Raw genomic sequence first — 14510 nt, 5'->3', positions numbered from 1 at the left:
TCCCCGAAACCTCGCATCCATCCTCCTTGGCTCAAACTCTTGAATTCCCCTAAACGGCAACCCCCCGGGCACCCGACCTAAAATGCTGCTGAAATTGCCTCCAGATCCTCAGTGTGGCCAGCATTACTGGACTCATCGAATACTTACCTAGGGCCATCGGGACCAGCGCCGTTGCCAGTGCCTATAACCCCGACTCCCTACATGAACCTGCCTCCATCCTCACCCACAAAGACCCGCCTCCCTATTCCATCCCTGAACGTGCTCTGCATTCGTCGCCCAATAATAATGCATCAAATTTGGGAGGCCAATCATATATAAATACAACTGTCAATAAACTCAACAGTTAAATTTTCTTGAGAAGAAACGTGATTGAGTTGACTTGTTGCACTTCACCGAGTTATCAAGAGCTGGTAGTAGTAGTAGTACAAGGACATAAAATCAGACTGCAACAGATGGAATGAAGAACTTGTCATATGAGGAACGTTTGAGGACTCTGGGTCTGTACTCGTTGGCGTTTAGAAGGGTGAGGGGGGATCTTATTGAAACTTGCAAATGGGGGGAGTGGATCCGTGGAGATTTGCTAGGCCGTTGGCCAAAGAGTTTTCCTTTTTCTCCCATGTTCATAAGGTATACTCCCGGATAGATTTCTTTGTTTTGAGTAGGGCACTGATTTCGAGGATGGCAGGAACGGAGTACTCGGCCATAGCCGTTTCAGACCATGCCCCACACTGGGTGGATCTGGAACTAGGCGAGGAGAGGGAACAACGCCCACTCTGGCGGCTGGATGTGGGACTATTGGCGGATGAGGGAGTCTGTGGAAGGGTGCGGGGATGTATTGAAAGGTACCTGGAGGTCAATGATGATGGTGAGGTCCAGGTGGGGGTAGTATGGGAAGCGCTGAAGGCGGTGGTTAGGGGAGAGTTGATCTCTATTAGGGCTTACAAGTAGAAAATAAAGGGAGAGATTAGTGAGGGAGATTTTGAGGGTGGATAAAAGATATGCGGAGGCCCCGGACGAAGGACTATTTAGGGAGAGGCGAAGACTTCAGACGGAGTTTGACCTGCTAACCACAGGGAAGGCAGAGGCACAGTGGAGGAGGCACAAGGGATGAGATACGAATATGGGGAAAAGGCGAGCCGGCTGCTGGCTCACCAGCTTCGTAAGCGGATAGCGGCGAGGGAAATAGGGGGAGTTAGGGATGAAACGGGAACTACGGTGCGGAGTGCAGGGAAGGTAAATGAGGTGTTTAAGACCTTTTATGAGAGGCTATATAGGTCCCAACCCCCGGATGGAAAAGAGGGGATGCAACAGTTTTTGGACCAACTAAGGTTCCCGAAGGTGGAGGAGCAGGAGGTGGCAGGTCTGGGGGTGCCAATCGGGGTGGACGAGGTGACTAAAGGGCTGGGGAACATGCAGGCAGGGAAGGCCCCGGGACCAGACGGGTTCCCGGTGGAATTTTATAGGAAGTATGTGGACTTGTTGTTGGCCCCGCTGTTGGCAAGAACCTTTAACGCGGCCAGAGAAGGGGGGACTCTACCCCCGACAATGTCGGAGGCGACGATATCACTAATCCTGGAGCGAGATAAAGATCCGCTGCAATGCGAGTCATATAGGCCTATCTCGCTCCTGACTGTAGACGCCAAGTTGCTGGCAAAAGTGCTGGCGATGAGGATCGAGGATTGTGCCCCGGGGGTGGTGCATGAAGGCCAGACAGGGTTTGTAAAGGGGAGAAAATTGAATGTTAACGTGCAACGTCTGTTGGGGGTGATAATGATGCCCCCAGCGGAGGGGGAGGCAGAGATAGTGGCAGCGATGGATGCAGAGAAGGCATTTGATAGGGTAGAGTGGGAGTATTTATGGGAGGTGCTGAGGAGGTTTGGGTTCGGGGAGGGGTTTGTCAGTTGGGTTAAACTCCTCTATGGGGCCCCAGTGGCAAGTGTAGTCACAAATCGGCAGAGATCTGAGTATTTTCGGTTACATAGGGAAACAAGGCAGGGGTGCCCTCTGTCCCCATTACTGTTCGCGCTGGCAATTGAACCGCTGGCCATAGCGTTGAGAGACTCTAGGAAGTGGAGGGGGCTGGTTAGAGGGGGAGAGGAACACCGAGTGTCACTCTACGCAGATGACCTACTGCTGTATGTGGCGGATCCTGTGGAGGGGATGACAGAGGTTATGCAGATATTGAGGGAGTTTGGAGATTTTTCGGGATATAGGCTTAATATGGGGAAGAGTGAGCTTTTCATAGTACACCCCGGGGATCAGGGAAGAGGGATGGACGGCCTGCCGTTAAGGAGAGCGGAAAGGAGCTTCCGATATTTGGAGATTCAGGTAGCCAGGAGCTGGGGAACTCTACACAAACTCAATCTGACGCGGCTGTTGGAGCAGATGGAGGAGGATTTCAAGAGGTGGGATATGCTGCCGCTCTCACTGGCGGGCAGAGTGCAGGCGGTCAAGATGATGGTCCTCCCAAGGTTTCTTTTTGTGTTTCAATGTCTCCCCATTTTGATCGCTAAAGCCTTTTTAAAGAAAATAGATAGGAGTGTTATGAGTTTCATGTGGGCAGGGACGACCCCGAGGGTAAGGAGGGGGTTCTTGCAGCGCAGCAGGGACAGAGGGGGACTGGCGTTGCCGAATCTGGACGATTATTACTGGGCCGCCAATGTGGCGATGGTTCGCAAGTGGATGGGGGAGGGAGAGGGGGCGGCGTGGAAGAGGCTGGAGATGGCGTCCTGTAAAGGAACGAGCCTAAAGGCGCTGGTGATGGCGCCGCTACCGCTCTCCTCGAAAAGGTACACCACAAACCCAGTGGTGGCGGCAACCTGAAGGATCATGGGGTAATGGAGGCGACATAGGGGTGTGATGGGTGCCTCGGTGTGGTCCCCGATCAGGAACAACCATAGGTTTGTCCCAGGAAGGATGGACGGAGGGTTCCAGAGCTGGCATCGGGCAGAAATTAGGAGACAGAGACTTGTTTATTGACGGGACGTTTGTGAGCCTGGGAGCGCTGGAGGAAAAGTATGAGTTGCCCCCGGGGAATATCTTTAGATAAATGCAAGTGAGGGCGTTTACGAGGCAACAGGTGAGGGAATTTCCGCTGCTCCCGACACAGGGGATCCAGGATAGAGTGATTTCGGGGGTATGGGTTGGGGAGGGCAAAGTGTCCGAAATATATCAGGAGATGAGACATGAGGGGGAGGCGCTGGTAGAGGAGCTGAAAGGAAAATGGGAAGAAGAGCTGTGGGAGGAGATTGCGGAGGGTCTGTGGGCTGATGCCCTAAGTAGGGTAAATTCCTCTTCCTCGTGTGCCAGGCTTAGCCTGATACAATTCAAGGTTCTACACAGAGCACACATGACGGGAGCGAGGCTGAGCAGGTTCTTCGGGGTGGAGGACAGGTGTGGGAGGTGTTTGGGAAGCCCGGAGAACCACACACATGTTTTGGTCGTGCCCGGCACTGGATGAGTACTGGAGGGGAGTGGCAAGAGTGATTTCAAAGGTGGTGAAGGTCCGGGTCAAGCCAGGTTGGGGGTTAGCTATATTTGGGGTAGCGGAGGAGCCGGGAGGTGAAAGAGGCCGATATTCTGGCCTTTGCGTCCCTGGTAGCCCGGCGAAGGATCTTACTCATGTGGAAGGAAGCGAAACCCCCCGGCGTGGAGGCCTGGATAAACGATATGGCAGGGTTCATAAAACTGGAACGGATGAAGTTTGCGTTGAGAAGATCGGTTCAGGGGTTCTCCAGGCGGTGGCAACCGTTCCTTGACTATCTCGCGGAACGTTAAGGGAAAATAGATCGTCAGCAGCAGCAGTCCAGAGGGGCGGGGGGGGGGGGAGGAGGAGGGAAGAAGGGGGGGGGGGGGGGAGGAGGAGGGAAGAAGGGGGGGAGGAGGGGGGGGGAGGACCCGTTTTGTTCTGGTTGGGGGTGGGGGGGGGGGAGCACTATTTTTTTTGTTACTTTGTTAGTTCACTATTTTATTTAAATAATGTTACCTATTAGTTATTGTGTTATCTTTCATGTTGATTTGTAAGGTAGAAAAATTGTGTTTGAAAAGTTTAATAAAATATATATATTTTTTAAAAAGTCACAGATAGGTTCTTGATCAGTAAGGGGATCAGGGGTTATGGGGAGAAGGCAGGAGAATGGGGATGAGAAAATATCTGCCATGATTGAATGGCGGAGCAGACTCGATGGGCCGAGTGGCCTAATTCTGCTCCTGTGTCTTATGGTCTTATTATAGTCTTATGTGATTCAGCCTGCTGCACCCAGTTACATTAAGTAATACTATCCTGAGAAGAAACGGCTATTTCAAAATCATTTTGTTTAATACTTTTATTAATACTTGGGAACGACTTGTCATACTTTTATAAATTTAGAGTACCCAATTATTTTCTTCCAATTAAGGGACATATAAGTGTGGCCAATCCACCTACCCTGCACATCTTTGGGTTGTAGGGGCGAGATCCATGCAGACACGGGGAGAATGTGCAAACTCCACATGGACAGTCACACGAGGCCGGGATTAAACACGGGCCCTAGCACCCTGAGGCAGAAGTGTTAACCACTAGGCCACCATGCCGCACAAAGATTTGTAATACTAACGCTTATTTTTTCTGGTCTGCCTACAGATACAGATGCCGAGCAGAATGCGGCAATGAAACTTGCCGAAGAGCGAGCTGAGATAGTATCAAAGTATGACAAGGTGAAGTATTTTCAATCTGCACCATATGTTTGAGATTTTGTCGCTCCTTTCTTCACATTGATTGCTGAATGAGTGAATGACTGCTTCAGCAGACACTCTGTTGAATGAAATTATTGAGGAATGTAGGCTGGGGGAATGAATGTTTCTTTCAACTATACCGATTCATCCTTAGACCGTTTCATCATAATTCACCGATTCTTCATAATTCAATGTGAAGCTAAGTCAATTCCCGTTGGGGCAGCACGGTGGCGCAGTGGTTAGCACTGCTGCCTCACGGCGCCGAGTTCCCAGGTTCGATCGTGGCTCTGGGTCACTGTCCGTGTGGAGTTTACACATTCTCCCTGTGTTTGTGTGGGTTTTGCCCCCACAACCCAAAGATGTGCAGGGTAGGTGGATTGGCCATGCTAAATTGCCCCTTAATTGGAAAAAATGAATTGGGCACTCTAAATTTTTTTTTTTTTTTTAAAAGTCAATTCCCGTTGATCAAGTCTTGATTTTATGCCTTTTCCTTCAGAAGCTATCAATGTACTGTCATACTAAATTAATCCGTGCCTTTTTATCGATTTGTCAGATAGCATGAATAATATGATACACCTTAACCACCTTGCAAGTTTTACACCTTTATCCACTGTCTAATATATTCCTAACCAAATTATTCAAGAGATAGGCAGTTGTTTTGGGAGATGGTCATGTACCTTAAAAATATACAGCTCTATATGTCTGTAGTATTCTACTTCTCTATTATACATGGAAAATGCAAACCACAACTACCGAGAGAAGTTGAGTACTTAAATAGTTTAATTACTCTGGGTTCCTTTTAATAAATACTAGCAGATTGAATAACGGAAACAGTTCAATCACGCAAGTATCTATGGGCATTTCATTGCATTAGTAAACATGAATATTTAGGTTTCTGTTTGCAATCATGGAACATCTATTAATGATGATACAGTTAAATTAAAAATAATGGGGTGAATTTTCTATAAAACAAAGTTAAGCCAGCTATGTCTGTTAGAAAAGAAAAGGGATGTGTTTCAGCTACATTGTGTTTTCATCAATGGCACCTAGAAATCTTGTTTTTAACCATCTCGTGTGCAATTTTACATAGGCTACTTTAAGTGTTGTGACTGGATATCAGGGACTGTACCATAAGATAGAGGAGGAGAAATAGACTATTTGGCCCATTGTGTCTGCTTCGCCATTCCATGAGATCATTAATAATTTGATATAGACTTCCGGTTGCGGCGATGACCAGCTAAGCCGCACGTTTCGGCGGCTCCAGCTCCAACGGACCTTCGGGCTCTTTTAAGAGCCCCAACGGGAAATTTTACACAACGAAACCCGGTGTGGGGTGAGTTAATAGGGAGTCCCCCCCCAACGAAAGAGGAAAATACCGGCGGCGGCGGCTACATCGCGAGGAATCCTCGACGATAGGGACAGAAAGGAAAAAGAAGCGAGATAGCGGCGGAGAAAGCCCAGGCGACATGGGGGCCCGATCAAGACGAATTTTTAAGACGGTGTGTGGAGCTACTAAAGAAGGAGGTGCTGACCCCGATGCTACAGGCAATTGAGGGGCTTAAGGAGGCACAAAGGTCCCAGGAGACAGAGCTCCGCGTGGTGGAGCAGAAGGTGACGGATAATGAGGACGAGATCCTGGGCCTGGCGGTCAAAACACAGACGCACGAGGCGCTCCACAAAAAGTGCATTGAAAGGATTGAGGCCCTAGAAAACAGAGCACGAAGGAAGAACCTTCGGATCCTGGGTCTCCCTGAGGGAGTGGAAGGAGCGGACTGCGGGGCTTACGTGAGCACGATGCTAAGCTCGCTGATGTGAGCTGAGGCCCCTGCGGGCCCCTTAGAAGTGGAGGGGGCTCATCGGGTCCCGGCGAGGAGACCAAAGGCGGGAGAACCACCTAGGGCGACAATCGTGCGATTTCACCGCTTTAATGATAGAGAAGTGGTTCTGAGATGGGCCAAAAAGGTACGGAGTAGTAGATGGGAGAATGCAGTGGTACGGGTGTACCAGGATTGGAGTGCGGAGGTGGCGAGAAGGAGGGCGAGTTTTAATCGAGCCAAGGAGGTGTTACACAAGAAGAAGGTGAAGTTCGGGATGCTGCAGCCGGCGCGACCATGGGTTACGTACCAGGAGAGCCATCACTACTTCGAAACGGTGGAAGAAGCATGGACCTTTATTAAAGATGAGAAATTGGATCGGAACTGAGGGACTGATATTACAGGGAAATGTCACTGTCGATGTATACAGAGATGTAAATTGGGAAGGGGGGAGACACTAAGAAATGTGGGCGCCGGTGGGGGGGGGGGGGGAGGGGAATGAAGAGACATAGGCGGGGGATGAGGAATGGGAGTGGGGTGGGAGAGGGAGCTGCGCCACAAGAGGCGGGTCAGCTACAGAGATGTTCCCGCGCCAGAAAGATGATGGCGGGAAGATAGGCGCAAGGTAGATGGGAGTTCCCCACACGGGGGGGTCAAGGAGTGAGCAGGAGAAGCCGGGGTCAGTTGAAGTCAGCTGACTTGCGGAAGTAATATGGGGGGAGCAATCACGCTAGAGGGGGATCTAGCGGGGGGGGGGGAGGATAACTGGATTGCTGCTGCAGAAATCAAAGAGGAACTGGCTAAAGAAAGGGTGGTCGGGGCTGGAATGCGGCACCTGGGGAACGAGTGGGAGCGCGGAATCGGGACGTGGGACTGGCCTAGAGAGGGTGATGGCTAGTCGACACGGGAAGGGGGCAGATAGCCCCCTAGTGAGGCTGATCACGTGGAACGTGAGAGGCCTAAATGGACCGATTAAAAGGGCCCGAGTGCTCGCGCACTTGAAAGGACTGAGGGCAGAAGTGGCTATGCTCCAGGAGACGCACCTGAAGGTGGCGGACCAAGTTAGGTTAAGGAAAGGTTGGGTGGGACAGGTGTTCCACTCAGGACTGGACGCAAAGAACAGAGGGGTGGCCATTTTGGTGGGGAAACGGGTAGCATTTGAAGCACGGAGCACTGTAGCAGATAGTGGAGGCAGATATGTAATGGTGAGTGGCAGGCTGGAGGGAATGGAGGTTGTGTTGGTTAACGTATATGCCCCGAATTGGGACGATGCGGGATTTATGAGGTGGATGCTGGGACGTATACCGGACCTGGAGGTCGGAATCTTGATAATGGGGGGAGACTTCAACACCGTGCTGGACCCAGGGTTAGATAGATCCAGATCTAAGACCGGAAGAAGGCCGGCAGCGGCCAAGGTGCTTAAGGGGTTTATGGACCAAATGGGAGTGGATCCATGGCGATTTCTTAGACCAACGGCCAGGGAGTTCGCCTCCTTCTCCCATGTTCATAAGGTGTACTCCCGGATAGATTTTTTTTGTTTTGGGAAGGTCGTTGATCTCGAGGGTGGAAGAAACTGAGTATTCAGCCATAGCTATCTCGGATCATGCCCCACATTGGGTGGACCTGGAACTAGGAGAGGAGAGGGAGCAGCGAGCACTCTGGCGATTAGATGTGGGATTGTTGGCGGATGAGGGAGTCTGTGGAAGAGTGCGGGGATGTATCGAGAGGTACCTGGAGGCCAATGACGACGGGGAGGTCCGAGTGGGAGTGGTATGGGAAGCACTAAAGGCGGTGGTCAGAGGAGAGCTGATCTCCATCAGGGCCCACAAAGGGAAAACAGAGGCCAAGGAAAGGGAAAGACTACTGGGGGAGATCCTAAGGGTAGACAGGGAATTTGCGGAGACCCCGGAGGAGGGACTGTACAGGGAGAGACGACGACTCCAGACGGAGTTCGACCTTCTGACCCCCAGGAGGGCGGAGGTGCTGTGGAGGAAGGCACGGGGTGAGGTATGAGTATGGGGAAAAGGCTAGTCGCCTGTTGGCCCATCAGCTGCGAAAGAGGACAGCGGCGAGGGAGATAGGGGGAATTGGAGACGAAAAGGGAGCTACGGTGCAGAGAGCAGGGAAGATAAACGGGGTGTTTAAGACCTTTTCCGAAAGACTTTATAGGTCCCAACCCCCGGAGGGAAAAGAGGAGATGCGGCAGTTCCTGGACCAATTAAGGTTCCCGAGGGTGGAGGAGCAGGAGGCGGAAGGCCTGTGGGCACCAATTGGGGTGGACGAGGTTACCAAGGGGCTGGGGAATATGCAGGCAGGGAAGGCTCCGGGACCAGATGGGTTCCCGGTGGAATTTTATAGAAAATATGTGGACCTGCTGGCCCCGCTGTTGGTGAGGACTTTTAACGAGGCCAGGGAAGGAGGGACTCTACCCCCGACAATGTCGGAGGCGACGATATCGCTAATTTTGAAGCGGGATAAAGATCCGCTGCAGTGCGGGTCCTATAGGCCTATTTCACCATTAAATGTGGACGCCAAATTGCTAGCAAAGGTGCTGGCATCGAGGATAGAGGACTGTGTCCCGGGGGTGGTGCACGAAACCAGACAGGATTCGTAAAGGGGAGACAACTAAATGTCAACGTGCGACGGCTATTAGGGGTGATAATGATGCCCCCAGTAGAGGGGGAGGCAGAGATAGTGGCGGCAATGGATGCAGAGAAGGCATTTGACAGGGTGGAGTGGGAGTACCTATGGGAGGTGCTAAGGAGGTTCGGGTTTGGGAACGGGTTTATTAGCTGGGTCAAACTCCTTTATGGGGCCCCAACGGCAAGTGTGGTCACGGGTCGGCAAAGATCGGAGTATTTCCGACTAGACAGGGGAACAAGACAGGGATGCCCGCTATCTCCAGAACTGTTCGCGTTGGCAATTGAACCACTGGCCATGGCGCTGAGAGACTCCAGGAAATGGAGGGGGGTGATTAGAGGGGGAGAAGAACACCGAGTGTCACTCTACGCGGATGACCTACTGTTGTATGTGACGGACCCAGTGGGGGGGATGACAGAGGTCATGCAGATATTGAGGGAGTTCGGAGATTTCTTGGGATATAGGCTTAACATGGGGAAGAGTGAACTTTTTGTGATACACCCTGGGGACCAGAGTAGAGGGATAGATGGCCTGCCTCTAAGGAAAGTGGAAAGAAACTTCCGATTCCTGGGGATTCAGATAGCCAGGAGCTGGGGAACCTTGCACAGACTTAAACTGACACGACTGGTAGAACAAATGGAAGAGGACTTCAAGAGGTGGGACATGCAGCCACTGTCACTGGCGGGCAGAGTGCAGGCAATTAAGATGATGGTCCTCCCGAGGTTCCTATTTGTATTCCAATGTCTCCCTATACTGATCACTAAGGCCTTCTTTAAAAAAATAGACAGGAGCATCACGAGCTTTGTGTGGGCAGGGAAAGTCCCGAGGGTAAGGAGGGGGTTCTTACAACGTAGCAGAGACAGAGGGGGACTGGCGCTGCCGAATTTGGGCGACTACTATTGGGCCGCCAATGTGGCGATGATCCGTAAATGGATGATAGAGGGAGAGGGAGTGGCGTGGAAAAGACTAGAGAGAAAGTCCTGTAAAGGGACGAGTCTAGAGGTGCTGGTGACGGCGCCACTACCGCTCTCACCAAAAAAATTTACCACGAACCCAGTGGTGGCGGCAACATTAAATATCTGGGGACAATGGAGGCGACAGAGAGGTGTGCTGGCAGCTCTGGTGGGGTCTTCAATCAGGAACAACCATAGGTTTGCCCCAGGGAGGATAGATGGAGGATTCCAGAGCTGGCACCAGTTGGGAATTAGGAGGGTGGGAGATTTATTTATAGATGGGACGTTTGCGAGCTTGGGAGCGTTGGAGGAAAAGTATAAGCTGCCCCGGGGAAATTTCTTTAGGTATATGCAGGTGAGGGCGTTCACAAGACAACAGGTGAGGGAATTTCCATTGCTCCCAACACAAGGGATCCAGGATAGAATGCTCTCGGGGGTGTGGGTCGGGGAGGGCAAGGTGTCAGAGATATACCGAGAGATGAGAGAAGGGGGGAATGAGCTGGTGGGCGAACTAAAAGGAAAGTGGGAAGAAGAGCTCGGGGAGGAGATAGAGGAGGGTCTGTGGGCTGATGCCCTAAGCAGGGTAAATTCCTCTTCCTCGTGCGCCAGGCTTAGCCTGATTCAATTTAAGGTGCTACATCGAGCACACATAACGGGAGAAAGGTTGAGCAGGTTCTTCGGAGTGGAGGACAAGTGTGGGAGGTGCGGCGGAAGCCCGGCAAACCACACACATATGTTTTGGTTGTGCCCGGCACTGGAGAGGCATTGGAGGGGAGTGACGGGAGTGATTTCGAAGGTGGTGAAGGTCCGGGTCAAGCCAGGCTGGGGGGTTAGCTTTATTTGGAGTTGCGGATGAGCCGGGAGTGCAGGAGGCGAAAGAGGCCGATGTTGTGGCCTTTGCGTCCCTCGTAGCCCGGCGTAGGATTTTACTCGTGGAAGGAAGCAAAACCCCCCGGACTGGAGGCCTGGATAAACAATATGGCGGGGTTCATAAAACTGGAGCAGATGAAGTTTGCGCTGAGAGGATCGGCTCAAGGGTTCACCAGGCGGTGGCAGCCATTCCTCGACCACCTAGCGTAACGTTAGAGGGAAGATAGATGACCAGCAGCAGCAACCCAGGGGGGAGGGGGGGGGGGGGGAAAGTTTCATTTTATGTTAATTGATTCGTTTATCATGTTGGTTAGTTACTTTTTATTAGACTGTGGTCAACATGTTACATGTACTGTTACATTTTTCTTTTTGTTTTTATGTTTGATTTGTAAAGGGAAAAAATTGTGATCGAAAAATTTCAATAAAATATATTTCAAAAAAAATAAATAATTTGATATAATCCTCAATTCCACTTTCTCACTTTATTGGCATAATCCTTGATACTCCGAACCTGCCATACGTGTACATTTCCTTTTCATCTTCACCTCTCCCTCTTAACATTTAGGTTGCTCTGGGTTTATTTATCCACCATTTCCCCTTCAAGGGAATACCTGCAATACTATCTGTTTGAAGGTATCCCACGACATTCTGCCCACATTTGATTCCATCTCTCTCAACTCTGATGCATTCTCATCCCATCCAAGTTGACTTTACCACTATGCCACCGTGTTGCCCAATGTGATCGGAAGAAACAGGAAACCAAGAAATTGTTTCCTTTGATATCTTTGAATATTCTCCCTCTGTTATTTGATCCACTTGGTCAACTCATTGCTCAGAACCAGGTCCAACAATGCCTGCCCTCTCATTGGACTGTAAACATACAGCTGCAGAAAATTATCTCCAAGGTCCTTTTAATTGAAGATCCTATTATAAATATTTTCTAATTCTTGCACCTCTCTAATTTCTTTGCAAATTTGTTTCTCTACATCCTCTTCCACAAGTTGACATTTAATCATTCCTGTTCTGGATCGCTCCTTGTCCTTTCCACAGCCATCCCAAACCTTATGATACTATTTACAGGGAGGTGGTGGCATTGTGGTGTTGTCACTGCACTATAATGAAAGGACCTGAGTTGGACTCCCACCATGGCAGATGGTGAAATTTGAGTTCAATAGAAATGTGGAAATAAATGTCTCATGATGACCTGGTTTAAAACCCATCTGGTTCACAAATGTCTTTGAGGAAAGGGAATCTGCCATCCTTACCTGGTCTGGCCAATATGTGACTCCAGATCCGCAACAATATGGTTGACCCTTAACTGACCTCTGAAATGGTCACGTAAGCCATTCAGTTCAAGGGCAATTAGGGATGGACAAACAAAGGGGCAGCATGGTGGCGCAGTGATTAGCACTGCTGCCTCACTGCACCGAGGTCCAAGGTTCAATCCCGGCTCTGGGCCACTGTCTGTGTGGAGTTTGCACATTCTTCCCCAGTTTGTGTGGGTTTCACCCCCACAACCCAAAGATGTGCAGAGTAGGTGGATTGACACGTTAAATTGCCCCTGAATTGGCAAAAATGAATTGGGTCCTCAATTTATTTTTAAAAAAGGGATGTACAACAAATGCCATTCCATGAATTTTTAAAAAGTCACTGTCTTTGAATATTCTCCCTCTGTTACTTGATCCACTTGGTCAACTCATTGCTCAGAACCAGGTCCAACAATGCCTGCCCTCTCATTGGACTGTAAACATACAGCTGCAGAAAATTATCTCCAAGGTCCTCTTAATTGAAGATCCTATTATAAATATTTTCTAATTCTTGCACCTCTCTAATTTCTTCGCAAATTTGTTTCTCTACATCCTCTTCCACAAGTTGGTAGTCTATATACTGCACCAATCAATGTAATCACACTTCTTTCATTCCTTACTTCTAGCAGCAGAGATTCTGACCTGACTCCTCTGGAACATCCTCTCACTCTCCAGTACTGTAATACCATCTTTAATCAGTTCTGGCACTCCTGCCTCCACCCTCATTTTTCTTTGTTTCCTGTTTCTTCTGATCACATTGGGCAGCACGGTGGCATAGTGGTTTGCACTGCAGCCTCACAGCTCCAGGGACCCGGGTTCAATTCTGGCCTCAGGTAACTGTGTTGAGTTTGCACTTTCTCCTCGTGTCTACGTGGGTTTCCTCCGGGTGCTCCGGTTTCCTTCCACAGTCCAAAGATGTGCGGCTTAGGTGGATAGGCCATGCTAAATTGCCCCCTTAGTGTCCAACAGGTTGGGTGGGGTTACTGGGTTATGGGGATAGGTGGAGGCGTGGGCTTAAGTCGGGTGCTCTTTCCAAGGGCCGACGAAGACTCAATGGGCCGAATGGCCTGCTTCTACACTGTTAACAACCAGTCCTGCCCTTCTTTGAGCCAGGTCTCTATTATTTACTAATGAAAGGAATTTAATTTTTTTAATCCCCATCCTTAAAGTTACAAAGCCAATGCGCAAACTGAACAGGGCAAGCCATCTCATTGCTTGCTCCAAAAACTAATTAAAATTTAATCCAATTCATCCAATAATCGCCACAAGCTGACGAGAAAAGGGATTGCATCTCATCTCGGGCTTGATCTGGTGCTTGATCTGCTGATCGAATTTGACTTACTGGGTTGTGCATATCACCACCATTGCTGCAGCTGGAAAAGATTTCTATTTTTGAACTGCAGACAAGGAATTAGCTTACCTTGAGTTAACAGATAAACCATTACATTTCAAGAAACATTTAGCCCGTGTTAGCACCTGCCTCTCTGCCAGCACAGTTTCTCCCAGTCAATAATATGTCAGGAATATGTTATGATATGGTGCAATATGCTGAGCAGCAATTGTTCTCAAAAAAATGTGTTACAGCTGAAATAGATTCCAATTCCATGACCACAGAAGGTTTGTATTTATTCAGTCTGAGTACTGAAAAGCTTGATTGGCTGCTGCTACAAAATGATTTAAGTAGGTTTGCGTTAAGTTCCAGAGTCCTTAAATCAATTCTTTATTTGATATGTTTTGAGATTAGAGACTATTGGAATTTCCTGTTGATGGTGTATGGGATTAGACTTGTGTTATTTATCGTATTCTAATCAGTAACTCTCCAGATCATCATTTTTTGCTCAACCTTCTCTTCCCTGACCCCACCCTTAGAAGAAGTGTGATTATAGTGGTCTTTGTATTTTCCATATTTCAGCTCTGCCTGGTAGCTGGATCCAGAAGCAAGGCTTTGGATCAGGTCCCTTATTTTTTATTGTGTGCTGTTTTTTCAGTATTGACCGTCTGCCGAAGCTTCATGTTTTGTCTCAGTATAACATTTTTCCCCTTTTCATTAAGTGGTTTGATCTTTCATGTTCAAGATACACAGCTGGAGTGTTTCTCTTTAAACAGGAATCGGTGGAATGAAAGCAGTGCTTAATTGTGAGATTTCCGAGGATAAATAGCCTCATGAATGAACTAATACAGTAACTGGTCTATTTGTCCCCCCAATCTCAGTA

At 49.3% G+C, this 14510-nt stretch overlaps 1 protein-coding gene across 16 annotated transcripts in view; it reads left to right on the top strand.

Annotated features, from left to right (window-relative positions):
- Window positions 1-14510, top strand: part of usp6nl (USP6 N-terminal like) — a 373327-nt gene that overhangs the window by 215524 nt on the left and 143293 nt on the right. For 13 of the 16 annotated variants that reach the window (XM_072471081.1, XM_072471079.1, XM_072471077.1 and 10 more), the window contains one exon: window positions 4622-4695. The exons of the other annotated variants lie outside the window; for them this stretch is intronic. In XM_072471081.1, the coding sequence (XP_072327182.1) occupies window positions 4622-4695 (74 nt within the window). The remainder of the gene's footprint in view (window positions 1-4621; window positions 4696-14510) is intronic. 16 annotated transcript variants of the gene reach the window in all.

The sequence above is a fragment of the Scyliorhinus torazame genome, chromosome 13, assembly GCF_047496885.1.
Source record: "Scyliorhinus torazame isolate Kashiwa2021f chromosome 13, sScyTor2.1, whole genome shotgun sequence".
Lineage (NCBI taxonomy): Eukaryota > Metazoa > Chordata > Chondrichthyes > Carcharhiniformes > Scyliorhinidae > Scyliorhinus > Scyliorhinus torazame.
This window is presented reverse-complemented; position numbering and strand designations above follow the sequence as displayed.